General features: G+C 55.8%; 3 protein-coding genes across 4 annotated transcripts; all 3 read right to left on the bottom strand.

Annotated features, from left to right (window-relative positions):
• Positions 1-163: 163 nt before the first annotated feature.
• On the bottom strand, positions 164-4685 carry HOXB7 (homeobox B7). Its single transcript, XM_027094507.1, has 2 exons — positions 3145-4685; positions 164-1010 (listed from the first exon to the last, which is right to left on the bottom strand). The coding sequence occupies exons 1-2, from the start codon at positions 3542-3544 to the stop codon at positions 757-759; spliced, it is 654 nt and encodes a 217-aa protein (XP_026950308.1). The 5' UTR covers positions 3545-4685; the 3' UTR covers positions 164-756.
• A 307-nt stretch (positions 4686-4992) lies between these two features.
• On the bottom strand, positions 4993-7906 carry HOXB8 (homeobox B8). 2 transcript variants are annotated; one of them, XM_027094458.1, is made up of 2 exons: positions 6967-7906; positions 4993-6150 (listed from the first exon to the last, which is right to left on the bottom strand). In XM_027094458.1, exons 1-2 carry the CDS (start codon positions 7388-7390, stop codon positions 5843-5845), a joined length of 732 nt encoding a protein of 243 aa, XP_026950259.1. In that variant the 5' UTR covers positions 7391-7906; the 3' UTR covers positions 4993-5842. The 2 variants fall into 2 exon arrangements, with proteins under 2 accessions (XP_026950259.1, XP_026950260.1); XM_027094459.1 differs by having other exon boundaries at positions 5325-6147; positions 6967-7402.
• Positions 7907-13975: 6069 nt separating this feature from the next.
• Positions 13976-19553, bottom strand: HOXB9 (homeobox B9). Its single transcript, XM_027094589.1, has 2 exons — positions 18555-19553; positions 13976-15893 (listed from the first exon to the last, which is right to left on the bottom strand). The coding sequence occupies exons 1-2, from the start codon at positions 19069-19071 to the stop codon at positions 15658-15660; spliced, it is 753 nt and encodes a 250-aa protein (XP_026950390.1). The 5' UTR covers positions 19072-19553; the 3' UTR covers positions 13976-15657.
• Positions 19554-27421: the final 7868 nt, after the last annotated feature.

Raw genomic sequence — 27421 nt, 5'->3', positions numbered from 1 at the left:
ACTAGTTGGCAGCCCCCAGAGCAAGGGGCACAAGAAAACAGAAGAGGCCCCAGCACAGAAAGAAATGGGCCAGCAGCAGAAGTTGGAGCAAAGGGGCGCTGGGATGCATGACTATCCCTCACCCCCTCCCAGCCTTAGGGAGACACAGAAAATAGGGGCTCTGTTTATTTTTAATTGCTTTTATTTCTCCATCCTTCAGATACACATAGAATGCAAAGAGGATCACAGGGGCTGGTGGGAGCAAGGAGCAGCGGGCAGGCCAGGTGCACAGAGGGGACACTTGAGCTAGTTGGTGGGTCCTTAGGGCTCCCTAAGGCCCCTTCAGTGCCGCTACTGGGAAGGGGGGGTTGCTCAGGAAGCCGGGGAACCACACATGTTATTCCAGACCCACAGACCACACACACAGCGTCAAAGATGGGGCTTACAAAACAGCAAGATTTTACCAAAGACCTTAACAATTAGCAACATAGAAAAGGGGAGGCAAATTCCAGAAAGCTACAGAACAGGTAGATGATGTCCTTCCCATACTGTACAAAACAAACCTGATGGACTTTCCTATAGGTAGTATTTTTTTTCCAGTGTTAAGAAACCAAAATTTCACCTTCTCTCCTTAAAAAAAATTAACTGCTTTCCATTTAAATAGTTTTTTTTTTTCCTCCCTATTTGACTTGAGTTTCCTGGTTCAGTTCCCAGAGCTGGGTTTCTCTCTCTCTCTTTCCCTTTTTCGTCTCTCTTCCTCTGCCCTTTCTCTGTCCCTCACTCTTCCTCGTCCTCCTCCGCCTCGGCCTTGTCCTGCCTGGTGGCCCCGGGGCCCGCTGTCTTGTTCTCTTTTTTCCACTTCATGCGGCGGTTCTGGAACCAGATCTTGATCTGTCTTTCGGTGAGGCAGAGCGCGTGCGCGATCTCGATGCGCCGCCGCCGCGTCAGGTAGCGATTGTAGTGAAACTCCTTCTCCAGCTCCAGGGTCTGATAGCGGGTATAGGTCTGGCGACCTCGCTTGCGGTCGGTCCCTGCGCAGGTTATTTGCAGGAGAAAAATCAGTGAGTGAGGAACGAGCCATGAGAGTGCTCCCCTCCCTCTTGGACCCTGTATGCGGTTTGGCATCGGTGGTTGGAAGAGCTTCTTTCCCATTACATCAAATTGTCACTATCCATACCCCAGCCTATGCCTGCCATCTCTCCTCAACGTGCAGACCTTTCTACAGGCCTCCCAAGGCAAACACTCCCATCTTCCACCCAGGAAGTCTTCTAGCCTAGGGCTTCTGAGGTCTAACCTCTAACAAGGTCTAACCTGCTGGCTCTTGAAGGCCCTGTGCCTAAAGGGGTGTGTATGTGGGATGAAAGGCAGTTAATCCTCCGGGACCAGGAACCCCAAGTCTCCCCTTTTGCATGCGGACTCTGATGGTCTTTGGGGGTACAGGACAACATAAACCATGCAAGTGACCCTGGAGTGGGACTCTAGGCCTGGCCTGAGGGCTTTTCCCAAAAAGAAAAGGAGACAAAGAGCCTCACAGGTCCAGTCTCCCCCCTCCCCCAGCCTGTTGTGGAATGAGGAGGAGGTGAGAATTTGCAGACTTCCTTGGAGCGTGGAGTCAGTTGGAGAGCAACTGCCTTCTGATGACTATTTTCCAGTGAGTGGCTGAGGTTCAGACAGGGCCAGGCTGTCCTGCCTGCCCACCTGCCCAGACAACCCAGCCCTCCAAAGCAATCTTTGGGCCTCCAGGAAGGCACAGAGGGAGAGGAGAGACAGCAGCCTGGGTTGGGGTAGAACATTCAGTATCTGGCTGGTGGGGGCTGAAGGGCAGGGAAGAGCTTCCCAGGTTAGGCCCCAAACCCTGAGGAGGCTTGGGGGAGGTGCTGGTGCCAGCCCTCCTAGGAAGGAGACAGTGGGAGGAGGGGCTAGGGGCCCTAATTTCAAGTCAGATAAAAGCCAAGCTGAAATGTTTATGAGCAGAAAAATTGGGGCTTTAATAAATCAGCTGGAAAGCCAGTTGATTATGAAGCAGGTAATGGGGACCGTGACCACGAATACGGAAAGTGTAAGAGCTGGGCTCTCCTGGCCCTCAACCCTGGCCGGATTGGGAGCTTCCGACCACAAGTCTTGGGTCTTCTGGACCTTGAGATTGGCCTCTGAGTCCAGGACAACATTATGAAGGTTGTCTGGGACAGGCTTGTCAGGAGACCCCACGGAGCCCCTGGTCTCTTGGGGTTCCTGCAGCAGCTTCCTCGGTGGCCTGCACTCTTTCTTGATTTGGCTTTTTGGAGTCCTAGTGTCTCCCCCAAGAGGACATCCACCCTTCTGGAACGACACTTGCAAACTAGTTGGCCAGTTCTCCAGGGGTGCTAGGAAGGGCACCTGAGGAAGCCAGCTGTACTCCCCTGAGGCCTCTGCCCCTTTCTCTAGTTTCTCTAGTTCTCCTGCCTCCCGCTTCCCAAGTTTACTGGGGGTCAGGAGCCTGCTCTCTCTTGGCTTCAGCCCCCCTCTCTCCACCTGCCTCTCTGGCTCTGTGTCCCTGGCTGAATCCTCATCACCTCTCACACCCCCTCCTCCCACCAGGCCTCTAGAGCCCACCTCTAATTGTCCAGAAGGGAATAATGGGGGAGCGGGGTTGGCTGGGAAGAAAGAGGGAGGGGAGAACTGCTCAGCGCTGCAGCCCCCTCCCCTAGACCTTATCCAAGCTGAGGCTGGGGGACACACCCAGAGTTGAGATCCCCGGCTGGGGAAGGGAGAAGGGAGGGGGGAGATCCTAATGGCTATTCTCTGCAAACCCCAGTCTTCCTCCGCAAGACAAACGGCCTCCTCTCCAGCCCGTGCCGGCGCGGCTGATAAATATTTAAAGCTAAAAGGCCGGGAGGAAGGGTGGGGGTGGGTGGTCTGGGGGCTCAGAGCGCCGCGGCGTCGGCGGAGAGGGATCCGCTAGGGAAGCAGCGAGCGAGCCTGAGAGCACCAAGCAAAAACGGGAATGGGGGCGGCGCGCCGGCTCGCGGCTCGGGGTGGGGGGCCGCGTCCCCAGGGCCGACCTCCTACCAGGAGCACTCTGGACAAGGAGAGGGGCACTTGGCCGGGAAGGGGGCGCCTTCCGGGGAATGTGCCCGGGCCACTGCGGCTCGGGACCGCTCGGGACTGCTCGGTGCGCGGCGTTACCTGAGCTTCGCATCCAAGGGTAGATCCGGAAGTTACTCTCGGCCGCCAAGTCCGAGTCCCTCTGCTCCTTGGCGCCCGCCGCCTTGGCAGAGTCGCCGGGACACACCCCGGAGAGGTTCTGCTCAAAGGGTGCGCAGTGCATGTTGAAGGAACTCGGCTCGAGCCCGTAGCCGGCCGCGTAGACGCCGGCTGCACTCTGGCCCGCCATGCCCCCCCCGCCGGGGTACAAGCCCTGCATCGAGGCGGCGAAGGAAGCGCCCGAACCCGCTCCATAGCCCGGGCGCTGGGGGTTGGAAGCAAACGCACAAGAAGTTTGTTCGGGGAAGGCTCCGGTAGCGAAAACCGAACTTGCGGCTGGATATTTAGAAAATAAAGCATTCGCATAATACAATGAACTCATAATTTGGCCGGATGATTTGTAGTCAGGGACGTTTTAGTGTCGGTTTTACGAGATTCCTTGATATATTACAGAATTAGAGTCCAGATTTACACCAAAAAGGACCCCCTTTTTCCTCTCTGGACCACGTGACCCCGCCCACGTGACGTCCCCTCTGCCAATAGCCGGGCAGCCTCCCCACGGCTCCCGGTAATGTGGAAAAAATTGTGTGGCGTTGGATTTATAAAATATGATCAATAATGAATGAGAAAACCAGGCCCTGTGGATTAGGGCTGGGGGCTCAAGGGCCGCTGTCGACCCCCGTGGGCTGGAGGAAGCTTGCAGGCGAGATTTGGAGAAGAAGGGATTGAGTGGAAGGGAAAATAAATAACCTCCGAGAGCGATCCTTGTTGTCACCCCCTCCTCCCCAGCCCGTTACCCAGCCAGAAACAAACGCAGGGATTGCATACAACCGGGTGAGTGGGTGGGTGGGGGCAGGCCAGGTCTTTATTAATCCGGACCGCTTCAGCCTGGCTGGGCCTTTGGGGGAACTTAGTCCGGAATTGGTCTGTTTCTCCCGAGGTGAGGAGCGAGGTGAGCCTGGCCTCAAGGCTCGCTCTCTCTCTCTCTCTCTCTCTCTCTCTCTCTCTCTGCCCCAGACGGGCAGGGACGGAGTGAGGTTTCCTGGGTGCTCCCAGAGGCGCGGAATCCAGCCCACGGGCGTTGGATGCTGCGGTTTCTGGTGGCTAAAAAATAAAAAAAAAGGTTTGAAAATTAAAAAAGGAAGGGGGTGGGGTGGGTGGGAAGAGAAAGGAAGGGAGGAGGGTGGCCTGGTATGCTGCTCTCCTGGTTCCCGGAGGCGGATGCCTTAGTCGAGCGTGGCTACTGGAGAAGCAGAGGGAGCGAAGGAAGGAAGGCGGCGAGCCACCACCTCGGAGCTGGGCGAAGGTGGCCAAGTCCCAGAAAGGGAGAGGCAGGGAAGAGCATCTCCCTTCTCCTGCTCCCCCCCCCCCCCAGGAGAACAAAAAAAATTAAATTTTTTTTTTTTTTTCAGCTTGTTCATCAGCTCCGCACTCCACCTCTACCCCCGCACACACACACACACAGGAGAGGGCACACAAAAACAAAGGGGGAGGTTGGGGGGTTGGGGGGATAAAGCCACCAGCCCAGGCGCATCTCTCCAGCATGGCCTGGGCGCGGGGGTCTCCGGGGCCGGCAGCCTCGGAACGCGAAGGGAGGGGGAGGGGGTTTCTCTCGGCTCCCCTCCCTCGTTCGTCTCTCCTCCAATCACGCGCAGCCGCCTCCCTCATCCCCTGCGCCCCTGGGCCAAGGGACTCGCACCACCTGCCTCCAGCCCCCGCCCCCTCCGCTGCGCGGCCAGGCGGACGCAGGAGCCCGGTGACTGGCTCCCCCCCTCCGCAGCTCTGCAAGGCGCCGGGAGCAAATGAGGAGCGCGGGCCGGGCAAGTCTCAGGTTCTCGCTTGTAAACTTTATTGTAACTCTTCCGCCCTTTTCAGGCGCAGACAACAGAACAAAGTATAGAGGAACAACAAAATATATAATTAGCCCTCCCGCCCCCCAATAAAGCAATTCACGGATACAGGATACATTCTCTTCACAGTAAACCTAAGAACACTTTAAACAATTGCCCACAGCGCGCATGCTAACTAAAGTAACCTCTTTTGAGAAACACTTAAGACAAAATTGTCAAACCAAAGCGGGGGGCGGGGGGGGGGGAAAGAGAGAAGCCAGAGAGAAAGCCAGCGAGCTAGAGAGGGCAGCGGGGAGGGGGGTGGGAGGGGAAATGAGTACGAGGCGAGAGAGAGAGAGAGAGAGAGAGAGAGAGAGAGGGAGAGGGAGGGAGACAGAAAGAATTACGGCGTGAATAGGCAGTTTCATGTTGTTGGGAGAACTTAGCAGAAATCGGTACCTCGGTCATTACAAAGAAGCACGTTCAAAGGAAAAAAGACCATTGCACAAGGAGGCTTTTTACACGGGGCAGGGGCGTGGGGGTGGGGCTCAGCCAGGCCGCAGCCGCTCACCCTAGCAGGGAGAGGGAGTCCTTGCTTAAAATCCTTTTCTTTCCCACCCCTCCGGCCCCCAAGAGATGGGAAGGAGATCCACGGTAGCTCACACACAGAAGCTATTACGAGAAACTACCACTAGCGGGGACTGGCGCGGCGGGGAAGCTGCGGTGGGAGGCCAGGCTCCGGGCCCCGCTCACGGGGCTAGAGCTGTCTCGGGCGGGGGCGGGCGACGGCAGCGCGGTCGGGTGACCCGCGGAGGCAGGGCGGCCGCGGCCCTGGCAGTCCCAGCTGGAGCCTACTTCTTGTCGCCCTTCTGCGCGTCGCCCTCGTCCGCCGCCTCCGGGGCCCGCTCCAGCTTCTGTTTCTCCAGCTCCTCCTGCTCGCATTTGCTGCTAGGGAACTTGTCTTTGTTGTTCTCTTTTTTCCACTTCATCCTCCGGTTCTGGAACCAGATTTTGACCTGTCTCTCTGTCAGTCCCAGCGCATGCGATACCTCGATCCTCCGCTTGCGAGTCAGATAGGGATTAAATAGGAACTCCTTCTCCAGCTCCAGGGTCTGGTAGCGGCTGTAGGTCTGTCGGCCTCGCCTGCGTCCGGCGGCTGCTGGGAATGGGGGAAAGGGCGAGACAGAGGGGAGGGGAGGGTGGGGGAGGGGGCAGAGACAGAGAAGGTTGGAAGATTCGTGAACCAGCCTAGGAGACCAGTATAATAAGGGCAGGGGACCTTCTACCCCGTGCAGGGGCGGGAGCGCTGGGAGGCCGCGGTCAGCCGAGGGGGGGCGGGTGAGGGGGATCAGACACCACTGAATCTAAGGGAGCCAGAAAGGGGAGCCCCCTCCCCTGGTAACCAGCACCAGAGAGTTGGGCGGGGGTGGTTGAATCTATTAAAAGTGCCATAAACTTTAGAAGGAAGGATGTGAAGGAGGGGGAAAGTAAGAATAAAAAAGCCAGGATGGGGACGAATGGACCCACCTTGAAAAGCCCCCAGAGCCTCTGCCCCAGAAGAAAAGTTTCTTCAGGGTAATTAAACTATAAAGCAATTGAGAAGTGCAAAAGTTGAGCGCCCCATTCCCACCACCCTTTCTCCACTACCCCCCATAAAACAGTAAAAGGGGTAAAAAGGAGGGGAAGAAGAAAAAAAGTCAGGCAGGGTGAGGGGTTTATGGATTCAGGAAATGTCGCTTAGCGACCTCCTTCAAGGGAAACAAAAAAGAAAGGAAAGGAAGGAAGGAAGGAAGGAAGGAAGGAAGGGAGGGAGGGAGGGAGGAAGGAAGGAAGGAAGGAAAGAAGGGGGAGCCTATCTGAACAGAACAAGCAAGTCTTCCAGGGGCTGGCGGAACCGCGCCTGGCCTGCCCGGCCCCCCGTGCCGGCCTGGGCCCCGGGTCTCCCTTCCCCCCGCCGGCCCCGACGCGAGCTCACCTTGCGGGCGCATCCAGGGGAAGAGCTGTGTGGGCGACGGGCTCTGCTCGGACCCCTCGGCCTCCTCCCCCAGGCCGCTGGCGGCGGCGAGCTTGCAGTCTGCGTACTGCACCAGGTCTGGATCCTGCGCACCGAACAGGCTCTGCCGCTGCAGCGGGTCGTAGCCGTAGAAGTTGCCCGGGTCCCCGTGGCACGCCACGGCGCACGGGTTCTGCTGATAGGGAGCCGTGGACAGCGACGACGGCCCGTGGTAGAACTCCTGGATTTGCGACGGGTGCTGGAAGCTGCCGCCGCTGCTGGGACCGTACACCACGGTGGGTCGGCCGCCCAGGTCCTGGGCGAAGCCGCAGTCATAATAATTGGGGCGCAGGGACTCCCCGGTTTTGTATTTGGAGAACAGTGAGTTGACGAAATAAGAGCTCATTTTATTGAATTTTGAGGCGGCGGCGGCGGCGGCGGCTGTAGTTGGGGGCTGTTGGGGAGGGGGTGGGGAGGGGGAAAGGGAGGGAGAGAGAGAGAAAAAAACGCGGATTCGCCGGCTCCTAGTCACCCTCGCCAGGAAAGGAGAGGAAAAGGAGGAGGGGGGAAAAAGAAAAGAAAGAAAAGGCGAAGAATATCTCGAAGCCACCACACTTTTTGTGATTTCCAGGAATAGAAAAGGACAGCGAAGCCTCCAAAAGTCTAAGCTTGCATGGCAGCCGCGGCTCGCTCGCCCTCCCCCACCCCCCACCCCCCCAAAAAATATACCGCCACTTAAAGAGGTCCTCGCTTTACATTTCGAAGAAGGGATGCCAGTTCATAAACAGTTTTCGGTGATTTACTTCCCTGCAAATGAGTTGTTTCATATTTTGCACTGTCTTTTCATGATCATTTGCATCCATTAGAGACCCCGCATCCTATTGGCTTCTCCGTACTCCTCCCGGACAGAACGCAGAGCTAGGGTGAGAGCGAGAGAGAGCGAGCAAGAGAGAGAGCTAGAGCGAGAGAGCGCCAGGGAGTGAGGAGAGAGCGGAAAAAAAAAAAAAAAAAAGGAGGGGAAGAAAAAAAAAAAACCCAGGGAGAGAGAGGGGGAGAGGGGGAGAGAGCGGGGAGGAGAGGGGGGAGAGAGCATGAATACGGATTAAATCTGTTTAACTACCTACATTAATGAGATATCTCTCGCCTCGCAACAAATCAAATACCCTCGCAGACCACCCCCAAAGACTGATGTGGGGCGCACGGAAAAAACCACGCACACACATACACAACGCGCCAGGCGTAGGCACGCTGTTAATTTCGCGATTTTAACGAGGCAGTTGGAGTCTTTTTAAATGTCAGGGTCGCTTCGGAAAAATGTAAAAGAACACGGTTTAATTGCACCGAGTTTTAAAAGGTCCTATAAATGTAATTGGTATTTTAATACAAGTTATCAAATCATACAGCTTCCTCTCCTAAACATATTTTCAAACAAACGAGGTAGTCATATTTAAAGCTTTAATGATCAATTTCCTTATTATTGATAAAGGTTTAACTATCGTGTGGAGGGAATTGGCTGGGTAACCGGCCCCCAAAAACGGCTGTAAACTCTTTAACAAACTATAAAACGCAATAAAGCCGAGTCTGTTGTTGTTTATGCCGCAGCGCATAAAAGCTGTTAGCATTTTACGAGTTCTTTCCTCTACAGCTATAAAACTGCAGCTTCGATCGCCCCCGCCGCCCGACTGCAGCACGGTGGGGGTGACAAAGCCGAAATGAGAATGATTATGAGGTTTTTTTCGGCGCAAACGGTGACTTTTCAGAGATTTTCTGCCTCCTTCAGCTTTGAAGCACCTGCCCCCACTCCCTCTCCGGAGCCCCCAAACCACACTCTCTGCCCCACCCAGGCCACTCACCAACTTTCCAACAAACAAACAAGGCTTTTCTTTGGAGAAGGGATCCAGGAGAGCTTGAGGAGGCACCAGGAGGAAGAGCCGAAACTTTCTGGTTAATGGGCAGTGGTGAAGTCCTGACCAAAGCTCACCCTGTGACTGCGATTCTGCAGTTTTACACAACCTCGGGTGGCCTGGGAGGGGGTTGCTGGAATGGGGAGGGGGTCTCTAGAAGGTCCTGGAGCCCAGTCAGCAAGCCTTTGGAAGACCAAGTCTGTGTGATGGGAGAGGGGCCTGGTGCCACCAGCAGGATAACATTCAGTTGGGCTGCCCCAGTCCTGCATCCAGGCCTCGGGACCCAGTAACCAAGCCCAACTGCTCCCAACCTTCCCAGGCCAGTCCTCCACACCTTCCGCATCACCCTCGGTTGAGAGGGCGGTTCCAGGCTCATCAGCACATCAGAGGGAGGGGAGAGCAATGGAGGCTGCTGCCCTGGTGCCTGGCCTTGGTGCCCACTGTCCTGTGCCCTCCTCTGCCCTGGACAGTGACTGCAGAGTGTATGAATGGGAGGGGCACCATTTAGCCTTCACCGTCCTTTGAGCCACTGTCACTACCTAGACTGACTTTGGGGTAGAAGGGATTTGGATGCAGCAAGGTCACCGAGTCCCCCACTTTCTCTCCTCTCCCCTTGGGAGCCTCTGGTTAAACCCTGCTCTCCCTCCAGACCTGAGGACCTAGGTCCTGAAACAGACTGCTGGACCCAGCTGACTGAATGCCACACTCTCTGGCCAGTTGCCTTTCCCAGCCTACTGGGCCTAGTGACAATGGTGGCCAGGCTTTAGAAGGCCCCAATCTGAGGGTCCAAACCAATGGCTTCCTGAAGTGGCTCACTCAGCGAGGAAAGAAGAGGAAAGGAAAGGAAAAGAAAGGAGAGGAAAGGAGAGGAAAGAAGGAAGGAAGGGAGAGAGAGAGAAAGAAATCTAGTAACAAAGGTGGAGCCTTTACAAATACATTCGATCCACTGTTGATCCATTGTTTATTCACGAGAGAGTGGCTTCCTTTTGGAGGGGTGCTTTTTGGGGATCCCACTCACCCCAACCTTTGTAAAAATGAAACTATCACCTTTTCCAAAGGGAAGGTACCGGTGGGGCCACTTGGTCCTTCAAAAGTGAATCTGGAGAATGGGAGAGGGGCTGAAAGGGAGAGAGAGAAAGGAGAAAAGGAGGGGAGAGGACCAGGGTCTTGAATTTTCAGCGTCAGGCTGAGGGGGCAGTGAGGCAGCGGAAGGCAGAGTTAAGTTGTTGCCAAAGCGAACATTTTAATCAAGTGCCGGGGATTTTATGGTCATGATTTGAGGACTCACCGGTGAGGTAGAAATTCAATGGCTTGGTCTAAATCATCCCTACACCGTGCCAGAAATTCCTGATGGAAGGAAAATGTTTCTATTATAAGAAAAAACAAGGAAGAGCGAGGAGGTAATTTATAAACACCCAACGGAGCGCAGATTTATTAGAGAAACTCAAGTTGAGAAACTCCGCTAGCCTCCGGGTCCTGAGGGAGGAGAGGAGAGGCTGCAGCGGGGCTAATCTTAAGAGGGGGCATCTATTTCTCGCAGGCGTTTGTCTGGATGGAGGGCAAGGATCGGCCGGGCCGGGTCGAAATGGGAGATGTGGAATCTAAGGGGCTATGGGCAGGCTGACAGCGCTCAGGTCTCAGAGGGAGAAATGCCTGAAGTCCAGGCCTCCAGCTGCTAAGCTGAGAAGGGACCGGTGTTCCCTAGATCTGTCTGGGGCCGGGGCCGCGGGGCACGGAGCCCGAGCTCTCACCTGGAAGCCACGGGACGTGGGGAGAACCAAGCCCCTACTTCCCGCACTGCGCCTGTTCCCACGTCCATCCGGAAAACGTACTCTTTTTTGGCGGCCCAAATTGGAGCGCCCAGATCAACCGAGGAAATATCCGAGCCTTTCGCACCTCGCCGTTCTGGGAGCCCCTGCCCCGAGCCTGGGTCGCCCGGCGCCGCCCTGCCCAGCCCTGGCCACATACAAAGGCTCTAGAGCCTCGGTTCGTGCGGAGCCGCCCCGCCGGCTCTGGGCACCTCCGAATCCCCGCCAAAGCCACGGATCCGTTTTCCCCAAAGCGCTCCCACCCCTACCTCGGGCTGGCTCACCCGGTTCCCTCTCCCGCCGATTCCGCAGCAGGTTGGGGCGGCTTCCTCTATATCCGACCTTCTGCCGGCTCGCCCTTCTCACCTGACCAGCTCACCCGTATCCGCAGACATTCCTCTCGCACCCTTCCCCGGATAATCTCATTTTCCCGAACCAATCCTCCTCTTTTATTTGGATCCACGAGTCCTATTATTACTATTATTCCCCGTTTTCATGCATTTGTTGTCCCACCGAACGTAAACTGGGTGAGAAGCCCTGAGCCCTGCTCCTGGGGGAAATTCAGAAAATTGACCATTTGAGGAGAGGGGGTCAACACCACTATATCTGAAATCTACAAAATGGGGGAAATAGCCACAATGAACCCAATATTTTTATTCTGGGCAAATTATTCATGACTTTTGATAGCGCTCAATTCGTAGATTCAGGGCCGACCGAAGTGCGAGGTGCAGCCGCGGGCGCCGGCAGCCGCAGCACGAGGAATTTTCACGTGGAGCAAGGGTGCCATCTAGCGGCCACGCTGAGAAAAGGCGCCGCCGCCACCGTCTCCTCCAGCTTCTCAGAGAGCCAGCCAGTGCGGCGACAATGCGGAGAAACTTTCAGTATTAGCAGAAAAGGGCGAGGGAAACGAGAGCGGGCGAGAGAAAAGGCGTCGGAAATCAGGCAGTGGTTCATAAAATTGTGCAGATAAGCTAAAAAAAATTTTTTAACAAAACAAACAAACAAACACGGAGAGGGGATAAGGAACGAAAAAGAAACCAGAATCTTTTCTCTCTCGCCCCACCCCCCCACCTCAAGCCCCTAATTTCGGGCAGAGACCGCCGAGCAGTGCGCCGTTCATGGCCCGTAAAAGGGGGAGCCGGGCACATTTCAAACCCAACACGATTGTTTCAAATTCTGAGGGGAAACAATTGGGCTTTTTGTAGGGGGAGAGGAGGCCTGAGAGAGTGGGACGAGACTGTAAAAGGATCAAGAGGCTGCCAGCGCCCAGACGTCTGGCCCCGCCGGACCTGCGTGTGCGTGTGTGTGTGTGTGTGTGTGTGTGTGTGTGTGTGTGCGCGCGCGCGCGCAGGGATCTTCTCTTTATGACACCCGATTCTGGAAGGGGGTGCGTTTGCGAAGAACAAAGACGAGTCCCAGTTGCGTTCTGTGAAGCATTTGTGACAACAGAAGTGTTCTTCCTTCCCCCTCCCTCCTCGCCCCTCTTTTCCCCCTGGGGCCCCCGGAAACCCCGCGCCCTGCATTTCGGGAGGGTGAGGGTGGGGGCGGCCCAGTCAGGCCCACCCATTCGCCCGCCAGACCCGGAGCCCAGGCCCAGCTGTGGCTCTCTCAGCTCCGGAAAGTTTCCCCTCTCTGTTTGCTTTGCTGCTGTTTAGTTTCTTAACCTTCAGAAATTTATACGCTATAAACTTTTATAGCGGTCATATTCTTTTATTGCTGCGCGCACGGCATTGAATTCCTCTCCCGGCTTCCCTCTGTCTCGCACTCTCCCGGTCCCCCTCTCTGAATCTCTCTCTTTTATGACAGCAGATTTCCCCATCTCCGGCTTCCGAGCCTCCGCATCTTCGCCTTTGTTTGTTTTTAAAGAAGCCACCCCGGGCTGGGGATCCAGACGCCGTCGGAGGCTTCCCGGGGCGCCCTCGCCCCCTACCCCGCAGCACTCCGTTTAGCTCCTGCCTCACTTTCTTGCGTTTCCTCTGGGCGGAATCCGGCCTTTTCGGCTCACTCTCAGCACGGGCTGGCTCCTGGGAGCCCAGGATGGGAGGGAGCCCATTCTACACAAGCTCTAAAGGCAGATTCACTTTATATAACGACTGGAACCCTCCTCGGAGGATGCGGGTTGGGGCCCAGCTGTATCAGGAGCTTCGCGTTCTCCTGCTTCCTGCTGTCTCTCCGATTAGCTCATCCTTCCGTTCGCCGGAGAGGGGTAGGCAGGGCCTTTTCGCTTCCAGACTGCTGTCTCGAGGGCCAGGCTTTGTCCCTACCTCTACCCCAACCTCAGGGTCTCCGCGGACTGCAGCGCTGCTGGGTGGGCCCGGTGGGAGGCTCCGGCAGGAGGCCGGCTCCCAAGCGCCAGCCCGGCAGAAGCAGAATCCCAGCGGCTGGATGGGAACGGCCGGGCTGCCGAGAACAGCGCTCCCCATTTGAGGCTTTGGTGGGACGCCACAGTCTGAGGGGGACAGAAAGGTGCCTTGAAACCGAATTTAACTCTGGGGTCCGACTGGGAAGGGTTTTTTGTTGTTGTTTTTCTCCCCTCCTGAACCATTTCTGTTTCACACTCAACCATCTCTTGCAGCCTGTAGGAGCTGCCTCCACCCCTACCAAACTCCACCCGCCTTACACCAAGGCTGCTACCCTGTGGCTCAAACTGGAGCCTCAAACTCCAGGTGGGGATTGAAAACCCTAAGGGGCTTACTCTTTTTGAGTGGAAGAAAGGACAGCCTGGCCTTCCGGAGGCCTCTATCTGCATCCCATCCCTCCGCTGCAGGGGATAGCAGAACGGAGTTACTGCCTTCTTCACTTGCATGATACTTTAAAGTGGCCAAGGCAAGGTGGCTTTCTCAGCCAGCTGAGAGAGGACCTGCTTCCAGGGATGGCAGGGCAGGCCTCGCCATGCTCTGGCTCTGGAGGTGGTGGGGAAGTCTCTAGTGCAACTTAAGAGGAAGATTCCCATTGCTCCCTGCAGACCCAGACCCCTCTCCAAACCACTAATCTTTCCTTTTCTCCCCCTCCAGTCTCCCAGCTCTCCTGTTGGAAGGCTCTTGCTCAGTTTAAGCAGTGGTCTTGGGAACCTTGGTCTGGACCAGCTCTCAGCTCCACTAGGAAGCCCACCCTGCAACCTCTTGGGCACAGGACTCTCTCTTTATTCCAAGCCGCCCTCTTGGAACTAGCATCTCTACCTCTGGTCAGGTGAGGCGAGCCAACACAGAATGACACACAGGAGAGATTTATTTTCTAGAGTGATATATATTTTTTGTTCTTTTTCTTTGTTTTTCTCCTTCCAAAACAAACAATCAGCTCTAAGCCCCTCGCCCTCCCCACTCCCACCCACAACCCTCCCATATAAGCAACAACTGAAAACAGGTGAGACAATCGCCCCCAAAGAAATCACAAAACACAGCACAATTTCACGACTGCCACCGACAGAGCAAAAGAAGTTCTACTGGAATGTCCCCTTGCAGGGTCGGGAGAAGCAGGAGAGAGAGTCCATGAATTGAAGGGGATTGGAGAGGTGGGGTAGCATGGGGAGGAAAGGAAGCCGAGAGTAAGCTCCGGCCTAATGCTCAGGTGCGATTTCGTCTCTTTCCTTAGCAAGCGGGACTGCTCCCCAGAAGCGTGCGCGCGCAGATCGCCATCCAGGCCCGAGTCTCGGGAGGCAAAGCCAGGCACTGGGGCTGGTCTCTGCGCTTCTGCGCTGGGGCGGCAGCTGACAAGCCCGGGGCTCCTCCGCAGGGCTCAGACCGGGCAGGACAGGAGGAAGTCGAGCTCCGCGCGCCCGGGGAGCCTTCGCTCCCCCCTTTCCTCCACAGCTTGCGCTGGAGAGGAGCCCGGGAATCGATTCACAATAAATTCTCCATCGGGTTCTCCTGACTTGGCTTTTCCGCCTATGCAGGGGTAGAGCTAGCAGAGGATGGAGGGTGGACGAGGGTTTCTACAGGGGCGACTTGGCTCGCTGGTGCAAGGTGGATTGGCCGAACAGAGTTGATTTCAGAGCTGGGGAAGATGCGAATTCAGGGCCGGTGTTGAGCAAGAGAAGCTACAGTCTCTGTCAAGCGGGGCACAGATGAACGTGAGGACGACACTGCCAAGGCTTACGACCCACGATCTGACCTCCTTTTGTTGGAAGGAGAGGAAAACATGCAGAATTAAACATTTCCTGCAGCACAATGTGTGTATGTGGACGACCTTCATAAAACCTAAGAGACCCTCCTAAGACCACCGCTGCCTTTCCTTGTCCTTTCTCACCCACTAGCTTGGGAGCTGAATTTACCCCACTTGCCCTGGAGTCCATGCCCGGGTATAGTTAAGGATTCCGTGGGGATGGTGTTGTGATGCTGGGCCCTTTGAGCTGCAGCGCCTCATTCAGGAGTGTGTCTCTAGACTTCTTCTTGGTGTGTAATTGCATCAGGGGCAGACCCTGGACTTGCCTGATGGTCTGTGGGCTATCCCGCCAGATTTGGGGTGTGATGGTCTGCATTTAGGGTGTCACTTCATTTGAGTGCTGACTGTGAGCGCTTCCCATTGTTACTGTGGGCTCCAGGCTTTATGCAGGTGGGCGTCTGTTGGGCTGTGTGCAGTTGGAGTGTCCCTGGGTGACTCTGGGATAGGTACAGGGGGGAAACAAGCAGGCTGGAAGTGAGGGGCTGGGGCTTCCCAGGAAAATTAAGAGGGTTGCTAGGGGCTCTACTAGGGGCACTCTTTCCTTGGGGCCCATCACCTTCTTAGGAACCAACTATATCTACCTTCTAAATCAATAAAACTCCCTCCTGAGGCCCAGGGAGAAGAGAAGGACAGGTGAGGGCAAAGGAAAGGAGAGAGGCTCTAGATGCAGAAAAGGACTTTGAAGAAAAAGACCCCCTTCCCCATTCACTTGAATACATCCCAGACAGCACAGGCTCCACAGCCATCCCTTATAAATAAGCATGAGATGGGGAAGGGGTGGGGAGGGCTGGGGGGAATCTTTACTCTTTGCCCTGTTCCTTATTCATTTTCTTCATTTTCATCCGCCGGTTCTGAAACCAGATTTTGACTTGTCTCTCACTCAGATTGAGGAGTCTGGCCACTTCGTGCCTACGGTCTCTGGTGAGGTACATATTGAACAGAAACTCCTTCTCTAGCTCCAGCGTCTGGTATTTGGTGTAGGGACAGCGCTTCTTCCGGGAAGAGCGAGCGTGCAGCCAGCTGGCGGAGACGTTGGCTGAAAGAGAAGCAGCGATAGAATCAAAGAAAGGAAAGGCGGTGAAGGGCCCCCGTGTTCTCCTTCCAAGAGGGTGCACCCCTGGTCTCCACTCCCCATCTTACATTGGAGAAAGGGGCAATCTGGGCCTTCAGGTTCCCAGAAAGGCTTCCAGAGCTGGGCCAAGAGTTGCTAAAGGCACCTCCAGGTGAGTTATTTGGTCAGGATAGAGCCAAACGTGTGCCAGGCTTCTCACCACTTCCAAAGCTTTGCCTGCCCCAGGTCCTCACTCAGTCTCTTTCTCCACTTGGGTCGGAACTGGTTAGGACTCAGGTCAGAGCCCAGCCTGGCTAAAGCCCTCTCCCCCAACAGCTCTACCAGACTAACTAGTGGTGGCTGACTGAAGGGTCCTGGCTCTAGGTCTGAGAGGTGAGAGAAGGATTGGGCTGGGGGAGAGGAGAGTGGCTTCTGCACAGCCACAGTCAAGAGACCTCCCGGCCCTCCAGTCCAGTCTGAGTGCACCCTCCTGCCTTGATCACAAGCTTGCATCTCTTGGCCACATGGCAGCAGCCATGTGTGTCTGTGCAGATATCTCACTGCCCCCCCCACACCACAAATAGGGATTCACATTTAGAGACGCTGCAAACACCCAGCACACTCCAATTCACACGCAACCCAATTGCAACCATTTATCAACTCCAGCCTGTGGACAAGGGAGTGCTGGGGGCTCACAGGTAACTTATGGTTGCAATAGTCTCCTTTTCCACTCCTGCTCAGCTCGCAGTTTGGTTAAAGTAAGTTCAGGGAAATTGGGATGCAAGATTGGTCCAGTCCTAAGGGGGGGGAGCCATGGATCATGTGGGGGTAACAGAAGTCCTTCAGAGCATAGCTAGCTCCAACTGGCTGCATGTGGTGAGAGGGAACAGAGAAAGGGAAGGGGTGACTGAGTAGCAGTGGGGGAAAACAGAGGAAACATATATACAGGCTTCTCTTCTCCTTACCTCTGAACTCAGAAAAGTTGCCAAATAAAGGAGAGCCAATTAAAAATAACAGCCACCCTCTACTAGATTCCTTCACCCCAAATGAAAAGCACTGAATATTAAAAAAAAAAAAAAAACCTGGTTCATCCTACACTAAGTGCCACGTCTTACCAATTTGCAGCTACTTCCTTAATGTGAGTGCCCGGGATGGGACCCACAGCCGCATTAAATAGGAAAGAGGAAAATAACTGTTAATTATTGATTCTAGCCAAACTGCTGCCCTGCAGTAATGGACTTTCCAAGTAGGGTTTGTGGGCTTGGGGTCGGGGGGGGGGGCTCTGTTTGGGTGTGAGCAGGGAGGGTTTGGGAAGAGCCAGCGTGTTACCCAAATGCCAACTCTTGTGATTCAGCCTGGCAGGTTGGAGGTGATGGGAGCTCACAGAGACCTCAGGGAAGTTGGGCAGTTCTCTTCCCTCCAGCAGGCAAGGGCAACCCCAAAGAGCCTGTGGGCCGCTCTGCTGATGGGAAATCCGGCAGGGCAAAAGCAAAGACTAAAATATCTGACCCTCACTCTCCAAAAAGAGTAAGGGGTGAGGACTTGTGCCCACCATCCTGCAGGTTATTGTTTGGGGGCTAAGAGCCCCGACCAATTTGCCGTTCTCAACCTTAAAAGACGAAAAATCCGCGACTCCCCTCCTGCCGCCCTTAGCGAGCAGCACATCCTGGAAATTAGTCAGACTTCGGTTCCTGGCGGGGGTGCTTTTGGATGGGTGGGAGATGGTGAGAAACTACCTTCCGAGGATGAAGTTAGCCTCTCCGCAAGCCTCTCTCCCCCCCACCCTTCTACTCCCCAGGGTCCTTTCGGGGTATCTCTCCTTCTCCACGCAGCCGGTCGGCCGCGAAGTTCGGAAGCGATTCCCCAGCTCCCTGCGAGGCGGACAGCTCTGGCTGGGGCTAGGGAGCCCCGCGGAGAGCAGCCGGAGCCGCAGAAAAGGAAGCTGCAACCCGGGCGAGGATGCCACGGAGGGGAGGAGGCGACCGGAGGGAAGGCCCCCGGGGAGGGGCCGGCGCATCCGGGGAGGGGGCTCAGTCTCCGGGTCCCGGGCTTCCAGCGCCCCTCCCGGCGCCGGCTGCGGACCCTGAGCGGCTACTGAGCGAGATCTGCTAAAAACAATCCTCCGTCAAGCTGTCGCATCGCAAATAAAATCCTAATGAGCCCCCTCCCACTACCCCTTGGCCGGCTTTTACGGTGTGCGCGTGGCGCGGGGAGCTCTGCCAGCCGTGCGGTGCCCGGGAGCCCGGTGCGCTCCCGCCCTGGCCCGCGCGAGCTCTCGGCCTCGCTGGCTGCCTCCCCGGCCCCGCCAGCTCCTCTCCCAGCCGGCGGTGGTCGGCTTCTTCCCGGGCTTTCAGCCCAAGCCTCGGGGGCGTGGGGGAAGGGAGGCCGAGAGTGCGGCGAGCTGGTCCCTGCGCCTCGGGTCCCCCGTGGACTTGGAGGAGTGGGGGCGGCGCTCCTCCAGCGGCCTCAGTCTCCCTTTCTGGGGCACTCATCTGCCTCCCTCCATCTTCCCTCCGCCCCCGCTCGCTCTCCGGCCGTCGCCGCGGTTTCCCTTCACATTGTCCGCAGTTTATTGCTTCTCCCCTCCCCTCCCCTCCCCCTCGCCTGGCCTTCGGCCTGGGTATTTCCTCACTTTTTATAACTTACTTTGATCCGGCCTCTCTTTGTCCTCGCTTCCTTCGCAAATTTTATTGTCCCCGTAGCCGGGTCTTTGATTAGACAGGACGGCCTCCCTGCCCGCCGAAGTTTCCAAACTGTACTCGGGCGTGCCCTGCTTGAGCAGCTCCCCAGGCGCGCCCAGCAGCGGCTCCGCCTTCACCGCCGCCTGGCCCTGCACAGGAGCAGCTTCGCCGCGCGGCGCCGGCTCCAGCCAGGTGCGGAGGTACCTGCTCTCGGCCGGCGGGACGCCCTGGGGCTGGATGTAGGGGTGGTAGACGGACGGCAGGCTTCCGGACGCGTGCGGGCTCAGCGGCGCCCAGGAGGCGCCGAACACCGGCGCTTTGGGCTGGAAGCTGCACGAGGGGAACTCCAGGTGCTCCGCGTGGCCTGGCTGCCGGGGGCTCGCGTACTGGCCGGAAGGAAACTTGGCTGGAGGCGCGTCCTCACTCTCGTGACTTATGATCGAGTCGACATAATAGCTGCTAAGCGTCCCAGAAATGGACATTCTCAGACATTATCCGGGCGCTCGCAGGGGGAAGGGAAGCGCTCGCGCGCAGCGCCCAAGCAGGGAGAGGTGGCACCCGGACCGGTGTGAGGGCTTTCGGACGCGACCCCCCCAGCCCCCCACCCTCCCACCCCCACCCCTGCTCAACTTCTCAGCCAACAAAGTACAGTGGAGCAGCCTGGCTCAGCGCTCCTTGCAAAATGATTGGTCAAAGTTTTTCCGACTGCCTGATAAAGCGTCAGCTCCGACATAAATCAATCCGGCGAGGGGGCTGCGCTCTCGCTGTCATCCGTCCGCACCGCATTCCATATCGAGGATGGATTGTTTTATGCTGATGCAATGTGCTATCACGTCAGGGCTCCGGCGGCCACGTAACCCTCAGCCCGAGCTGCCGGCCGCCCCCCCGCTTTTGCAGGAAGGGGGGCCGTTCTCGCCATGGGGCGGCGGGGGCGGAGGAGAGGCGGAGGGAAAGCAGCGGGCTGCCTCAGGAGGGACGCTGGCTGTGGAGCCCTCTCCCCAGACGGGTCCCGGAGGGAGAGGGGGAGCGCAGCACAGAGGGAGGGAGCGAGCCCCAGCCTGGGGCGCAGCCGGAGAGGCCCAGGGCGTAATTAAAGCAAGAGGAGGTGGTACCGTCCCCCCACAAACACACCTCCACTCCACCCCGCCGGCTCTCCTTTTCTCTTCTCTGTCCCCTGACACCAGATATTTATTAAACAACAGCGCAGCAGCAAGCCACTGGAGATGAAGTAAAAGAGATGGGGGAGAAGTTGGGATTTTATAGGATGTTGTCTGCTTTGGAGGGGACTCTGTAACTAGTTTGGGAGGTTTGTAGGCCTGGGAGTTTCTCCTGACCCTTCAGTGGCTGAGGGAGGAGAGAAGGGAATAAAAGGGCCTGCGTGTCCAAAGATCTGTCCTAAAATTTAGCTGTCCTGAAATTAGAACCCGCATGAGGTTAAAGGGATACAACAGCCCCTGGAAAGTTGAGCCTCTGAACGAGTTTAATACAGGTAGTCAAAGCTCCTTTAAATTTCTTGGGCCTCTCTCTGGCCCTGGTCAGAGGAAAGGGGGGTGCATAGCCATTTCTCCTTTCCTCCACTGAATAACAGACCTTTAAAATTGCCCAGATGGGGGAGCCGAACAGGAGAAAGGGTTAAGGGAACTTCCCTAAGGTGTCAGCAGAGCAGAGGTGTGGGAAGGGGTCCAGAGTTATCTCCCCTTCCACCCAGTGGGGAAGGAGGTGAGTCGGGAGTTTTTGCCTCTCCTGCTCGGAAGGATTTCCAAACACGCTGTATTGGACACCAGCATAGACAGGGAGGCTGCAGGGTCAGTCTCCTGCCACTTTCCCTCCTGCAGACACTCTCGCAGGAGCTTCCAAATAGCCCGCTTTATTGATATCTCCTCTGCAGCCCTGCGCTGGGGCTCCCTCGGGGCCACCGGCTGGCTTCCTGGCCCATCTCCAGCAGTCTTTCCTCTGGCTTCTGCCCTGGGTGCCGTGGCTTCTCGTGGTGTGGGCTCTCAGGGAGATGCGGCCCCTGGACAGACCCAATCCTCTCCGGTCGGGTTCGGGGCAGGCTGGGGCCGATTTTCTCAGCATTCTCCGACCCTGGGCCCTTATAAGATTGGCTGTCCCAGTCCTGTCGTTTTAACAAAAGCGGGACCATTCTAATTTGAGGTTTTATCTTTTTGGCCATGTACCCCTCTGCCGTGCAGAAAGCTGTGGATCACCTCCGCACACGCACACACTCCCGCCCGCTTTTCTTTCCAAATGAAGCCATCTCGTGTCATTACGCGTGAAATACGAGGGCAAAGCGCCATATTTCTTCACATTATGGCGATTTCAAAATGATTTTTTAAAGATCAATGCCGGCGCCCAGCCGGCCCCCTCCTTTTCCACTCCAGCTCTCCGAGGGCGACAGCCCAGCAGATCCGGAACCAAACAGCGTGAAGATCTGCTTTTTCCATAGGACCCAAGTGGGAAATCCGATGCAAATTCTTCTAAGTAGCGGTTGGACGCTTGGGAAAGTCGAGGGAGTTCCCCGGACTCGCCAGCGGAAAAAGTGGGGCGCCTAGTGAATGGATCACAGTTAAGGCAAAGCACCTGTTCTCGATTTGCCAGACCTATAGAGTCTGCTGTTGGCTTTACCTGTAATAAATATATTCTTCAGAAAAAAAGAAAACCTCCTCTCCTGCTGTAAATAATGGTGTTATGAAGCATGGTGGGCTTGAGTATATGACTTTCTGTAGTATATAAATTAGGGCCCAAAAGGACATGTGGGCTGCGGGCAGAGTTTTTTTTAATTTATGGCAAAGTCACAGCACTGGGCTGTTCTTAAGACCCAGGCTGTGCAGACGCTGGGCTCTGGCCACAGCCCTTCTGGTTCCCACTCTGGCCCTGGCTTTGCCGCTGTCTCTCTTTGCAACAGGAGAGAAGTTGAGGAGCCACTTAGTTTAGGGAAGAAGTTAGAGGAAGGAGAACATTCAGGCTCATGACTTGTGCTCTGCAGGGGTGGAGTGTCCCAGCAGACAGGGTTCAGCTTTGTGGGTTGCTGGTTGTCTGGTGAGCTGTCCCTAACCCCTGGTGGCTCCTGGGTGCACTGGGTAAGGAGGGGACCCAGGCCTCTCTTCTGAGACCAGAACTTAGTCTTTGCTCACAAACGAGCTGGAGGGTGGAAATAATTCCAAAGTGACAGGTTTTGGAGGTCTCATGTCTTCTCAGGAGAGGTGGCTCTGGAGGGAAGAGAATGAAATAGCACCCAAGCCCTGGAGTCTGTGCCCCAGCTCTCATCTCCTCCAGGTGGGGATCCAGATACAGCAAGCACGGAGTCCCACTTCAGCCAGGCTTTCTAGAAAGCACTGCTGCCTCAAATCGAAGCTCAATTCCAGCTCAGGCAAATGACTAAAGGGTCAGCTGAGAGGAAGCCCCTTGTTTGGGTGCTCTGAGGACCACCCCACAAAACATACTTTTCTCTCCCAGACAATGGTACCCCAACATGACAGAGAGAAGCAAACAGAGAGAAGCGGCCCCTGGAGCTCAGCTTCTAGAGCTGCTTAATAGAGGGGTTGCTTGAGTGGGGGTCACTTTGCCCTGAGAGACCAAACTGCTCTCCACCTCCCCCCAGTCCTAAAGAGAAAGAAGGAAAACCCTCTCGAAGGCTTTTGCCATTCCCTGCACCAGCACTGCGCCTGAACACAGCTGGGGCCAGTAGCTGATAGTTCCAGGAAGGGCAGGCAGGGAAAAGCTACAGCTCCTGGCCACAGTAGGGCCCAGAGGCCAAGAACCAAGAAGGAGGCTGAGATGGGGAAAGCTGAGGCCAGCCCTGGCCAGGACCAGCCGGTGAGTGTCTGTGGTTTAAGGTCTGCTTTTGGAAGGGCCCTTCACTATAAGAAGAGAGAGAAAATCTCAACAAAGGGAAGGAAATAAAAGCAAGGAGAAAAAAGAAAAAGAAAAACAATAAGTGGAGAAGGGGGAACGTTTTTTAATCGATAAGCTAAGCTGAAATTTATGCATGCGCACTTGAATAGATGTGTGTTTCCTGTACCTATATCTCAAATCAGTATTTCTTTATGGGGAACCCAGTGTGCACATGTGCTGTGCTCTATGTTGTGTATAGAATATGTAATAAATAAATCTGCCCAACTATAATACTAAATGTGCTTGGGCATTTGTATATAAGATCTAATGGTGCATACGTGATGCGTGTATAACCCCTCTGAATGATATGGGTTTACAATTCTGCTCATATAAGATCTATGACCCAGAAGCCTGTGCGTACATTTTTATAACCATCACACGCTTAAAGAAAGGGCGGAAAAACTTTAGTATTTGCGGACTTGAATTGTAGCTATAAAACACCAGCTGATTCAGAAGCTTCACTTGAAAATTGGCCTGTTGACTTGATATTCAAGGAAAATATATACCGTATCCGCAAACACATGTGACTTAAATCTGGATTCTTTTACAACTTCCTTCTAAAATATTTCTCTGGAAGGTGAAAGAAATTCCTGGCCCAGGGCAGGTCATGAAATTTTGTGACTTTTTTGTCTGACCACGAAATCCTTTACTGTGTCTCTTACCCGAAACCGCAGGGACAGAGTACATCGTGTGATGCTTATTTCATGGTAGCAATGGACACGGGAATGAAGGCGCCGTTACTTGGGCACAAGCATGTCCCACACAAGTGTGAAGCTGACCAGTGGACAGAAATGAGTTGAATGTGAAAGCTCCCAGGAAACTGTGGAGGTCATACAAAAGCACTGCTGTGTACAACGAAATTAGAGAAATCCCCATGTCTATGTCCCCAAGCACCTGGAGTTATTTCTTCTGACCCAGGATCAGAGTCCAGACCCACTGTGGGAAAGAAAGAGGTGTGGGGACACTTGCTCCAGCGGGGAAGAAATCAAGGCCCCCAGAACCTTCACCCATTACACACAACAGACCCCAAAAGGGATCACATCGAATCTGCACCCATGGGTTCAATCCTTAGCGCTTCCACACACTCCAAGTGGGGATTTTAACTGTAAAGTAACGAAATCTTCTCCCAAACCTCCCTCCCAGGATGTCAGAGGTGAAAGGAAGGACGGAGAGTTCAGCGGCCCAAGCAGATCTCGGGAATCTTCTTACGAACTATCAGCCACCAGGAATGTGGAATGTTGGGGGGTGTGGCTGACTCTTTGGGAGGGGGTATCCAGGAGGCCAAACGGGGTGGGCGGCAGGCAGGGCGGAAAGGAGCTGAGCAGGTAGAAGGTTATTACGGAATTGCTTCCATAAAACCTGAGGCTGTTGTAAAACTCTGCTTCCCAAAGACTTTATTTCCTCCTTTCTCTCTAACATCTCCCTTTTTTCGTTTTACAGCACTATTCCTGGGAGGGGGTGGCAAAGGGACGCCAGTGATGGAAGACAGTCAGGCTCTGAGTGGCCGGGCAGCTTTGCGAGAGGCCAGAGGAGCAGGATGGCAGGCAGCAGGACACTCCAGACCATCTTCACCCAGATCAGAGGATGAGAAAATGTCAAGGGACAGCATTGTTGGCCTTCGCTCACCAGGACAGTGGTTTGAGGCTGCAATTCCTCCCAGGCTGAGGGTGGGTCTCCCAAGGGCCTCGTCCACCCTAGCAGGGTCCACTTATTCAGAGACACCCTTCGCCCTCCAAGTCAGCCCAGAGCCAGAGCCCCATCCGGTCGAGCCTCTTCCCCGGGCCCCTTTCCACCTTTCCTCTGCCTCAAGCAGGGGAAAAAGTTTGGGAACAAAAGTTAGCTTATGCTTTGGACTGTACCCCTCCTTCTGCCAGCAATTCTAGTTACTCCTTTCCTGGGCAGAGAGCTAGCAGCCTGGAGAGGGCTGGGGTCACAGAGGGTATCACAGCTTTGCCCCGTCCCACCTGCCCCTTCTCTATCTCCTGCCACTCCATCAGCCTGGGCTGAACTGTCCAACAGTCTGGGGTCCCCACTAGCCTGCAAGACGGGCCCCTCTGGGTGTCGAAGGTGGCCCTCCAGACGTGCGTATACCCATAGCCCAGCCCAAGGGTCTACAGGGGAGGCTTAGCCGCTCAGTGGGGAAGGGGCCAGCTGAGGGATGGGAAAAGGGAGGACTTTTTTGGACCCACCTCTGTCCCACTAGGGGGCCCTAGAAAGGACCCTGGGGGCCTGTAGGCTGAGACTGCAAGGGATTCTGATGTTTCCCTGTCAGAATGGGACAGACTGAGCCCCCTTCAAGGACCTGAAGCTTCCTGTTGAGGTGGAGCCCTGTCTACCCCGCAAAAAGTTACAAAGACCTCAAGGACCCCCTGTGTCTCTGTTGAAATCCAGCATTTGCCAAGCTGGGGAGAGTTTCTTTGGAAAGTCTGGATGTACACAGGAGCCCAAGCCGGAAGCTTGAAGCCCCAACTCAGATCCTTCTGACTCTGTAGAATAGCTCAGAAATGTGCCTTTGGAGAGTGCAATGCTCCCCATTCCCCCTTTCCCTCCCAACACACATGTAAACAAATACAGAAGTGGAAGACGCCCTAGAACATCCCAGATCTCTTCTCCAGGGAACATTCTTGCTGCTCCTGGGTTAGGGACATCAAACCTCTTCACCATGTTGCAAGGGTGATACAGTAGTCCTGACTCTGCTTCCCCACCCACCCCCCCACCCCCCCTCCTCCAACTAAGCGAGGAGCAGTAACTGCCGTGAGTCGGGTGGTTTAATGTCGTTGTGTTCAGAAATCCAGGCCCGACAGCATGAAACTACCTAATTCACTCAGCAGTTCCAGTTCACGCTCTGGGTCAAGGGCTCACTGGGGGCAGGCTCCTGCCGCCATTTTTGTGGGCCCAAAGGGGTGGCCAGCTAACTCCATTTTCCTCCACCTCTTCCCAAACAGAACACAGCTGCTAGTAAACAACATGTCCAAAGAACTGGAGGCAGGACTCCAGGCAAAAACATGCTGGAGCTGGTCCTGGCAGCTCAGATTCCAGGAACTTTCGCTCTCTCCCAGGAGCCCTGGTCAGAGGGGACCCTAGGCCCAGCCTCAGGCCTGGGCAGGGCCCTGGGGATATACCTGCTTGGTCACTGCCTCTCAGCCTCTGTCTCTGCAGCTGAAGGTCTCCACAGCCAAAATGATTTCTCTCTCAACTTCAAACTGTTATCAAGGTATGTCTACGGTCACCATCTGGCTACTGCCTCTATTCCAGAGTCACCCAGGGTAGCTCTGAGAGGCCAAATAGTCAAGCCCTACATCAGACCCCAGCTTTGAACCAGGGATAGACGAGAGAGTGGAGGAAAAACTGACAGTCGGAGAGGTAGCCAAAAAGCAGAGCGGGAGAAAGTATCAGGAACACTAGGGAGCAAACAGAAACCCAGGACTGGAAGGGAAACCGGGTTGACCTGAGCAGTCGCCAGGAAGTCACCCTAGCCCGGCTCCACAGAGGCTGAGCTGTCCCAGGTAAGACGATCTACTCTGAATTCACAGATGAAACCGGGAAATTTGCTCCTTCCTTCCGGACCTTCGGCCTGGGCCCTTCGCTCCCCGCCCCCCACCGATGTCCCCTATTGCCACCTACGCCCCTCCAGACCCCGCACCCTCACAGGTGCCCTGGCGAACACTCCGCACCCGGCGGCGGCCGCGCGGGCCGAGCGGTGGACTTACCTGGGCAGCGGCGGCGGCGCTGGGCGGGAGCGACCGTCGGAAGGGGCTGGAGGCGTGGAGTGAGCGGTCCCATCCCGCCCGGCCCGGCTCCCTCTCGGCCTCGCCCCGGAGGCAAGGGTCCCAGCGGCCACGTGTCCGACGGGGAAGTCCGAGGGAGCGCAGGAGTCCGCGGGGCCGCCCTCTCCCCCTCCCGGGTATAAATCTTGGGGACAGGAAATACAATAAAACTTCACCGTGTTGATGAACTTCAAACGGTTTACATCCCCTCCTGTCCTGAAAAGAAAGACGGCCGGGGGCGGGTTAAAGGAAGGGGAAACCAGTTTACGAGCCGTGGAAACCCCGCTCGGCCCCTTTCTTTCGCCGGACGGACCGTGTCCGCGTGGAGAGAAGCGGCCTGGCCTCGGACTTGGCCCGCGGTCCCCGCCGCCCGGTCGGCCTGCTCGGCGCTCGCGAGGGCTGGAGGCCACCGCCCGCACCGAAAACGCACCGAGCCCGCGCACGTCCTCGGCTCGGCTCTCCGCTCTTCTCGAGGCAGAGCTAGGCGCCCCGGTCCTTGCTTGCTAAAGCTCGGGCCCTGCCAGCCACGCCCTGACCTCCGTTCTTTGCATCTTTCCACCGAAAGCGGGTTTTTTTCTTTTTTCGTCTCTAGCCACCAGATCTTTGCCCTGCCCCGCCCCATTTATTGCCAGGTACTTGCTAGAAGGGAGGAGAGGGGAGTCCGAAGGTCTGAGGGGGCTGAGCCGGGCATGGGTGCCCGGAGGAGAAACGGAGGGGCCGGTCTTCGCCGAAGTGGAAGTGACGGCCAGGGCCTAGTAGTGTCCAAGCTGGCCTCTGCCGAGCTCTGCCACCGACTGCTCTCTTCTCCGGCTCCTTAAAAACCTCAAAATCAAACAAAAATGACCGCTACCCGGACCTGCACGAATCCTCTCCATAGTTCTTTTCTGCTCTGAGCCGTTCATTTTTTACAAAACTTCGTGGAATCTGCATTTGGAATCACAATTCGACCACGTGAACCAAAACTAAGAAAAATCCCTTTTCGCCTTGGGCTCCAGATAACCAGGAGTAAAGCTGTGGATTTCTTGCTCACTTTCTCTGCTGGAGGGGCCTGGTTAGGTGCGCTTCGGGGTGGGAGAGCAAAGGAATTCCACCATGCCTCCCAGTTCGTCACAAAACAACCAAGGATTCGGGTCTAAGAGGCTGAGGCAAGTCTTGGGTACAGGACTGAGGC

This window comes from Aethalodelphis obliquidens, unplaced genomic scaffold (assembly GCF_003676395.1).
Source record: "Aethalodelphis obliquidens isolate GAN/ISIS:26980383/991018 unplaced genomic scaffold, ASM367639v1 scaffold89, whole genome shotgun sequence".
Lineage (NCBI taxonomy): Eukaryota > Metazoa > Chordata > Mammalia > Artiodactyla > Delphinidae > Aethalodelphis > Aethalodelphis obliquidens.
This window is presented reverse-complemented; position numbering and strand designations above follow the sequence as displayed.

Bases quoted from the DNA above. Each gene is read 5' to 3' on its own strand.
- HOXB7 (XM_027094507.1), bottom strand. From the start codon at position 3,544: ATGAGTTCATTGTATTATGCGAATGCTTTATTTTCTAAATATCCAGCC. The intron at 1,011-3,144 runs GTAACGCCGCGC...TAACCTGCGCAG, and splicing joins CCCTTGGATGCGAAGCTCAG to GGACCGACCGCAAGCGAGGT.
- HOXB8 (XM_027094458.1), bottom strand. From the start codon at position 7,390: ATGAGCTCTTATTTCGTCAACTCACTGTTCTCCAAATACAAAACCGGG. The intron at 6,151-6,966 runs GTGAGCTCGCGT...CCCCATTCCCAG, and splicing joins CCCCTGGATGCGCCCGCAAG to CAGCCGCCGGACGCAGGCGA.
- HOXB9 (XM_027094589.1), bottom strand. From the start codon at position 19,071: ATGTCCATTTCTGGGACGCTTAGCAGCTATTATGTCGACTCGATCATA. The intron at 15,894-18,554 runs GTAAGTTATAAA...CTTCTCTTTCAG, and splicing joins CAAAGAGAGGCCGGATCAAA to CCAACGTCTCCGCCAGCTGG.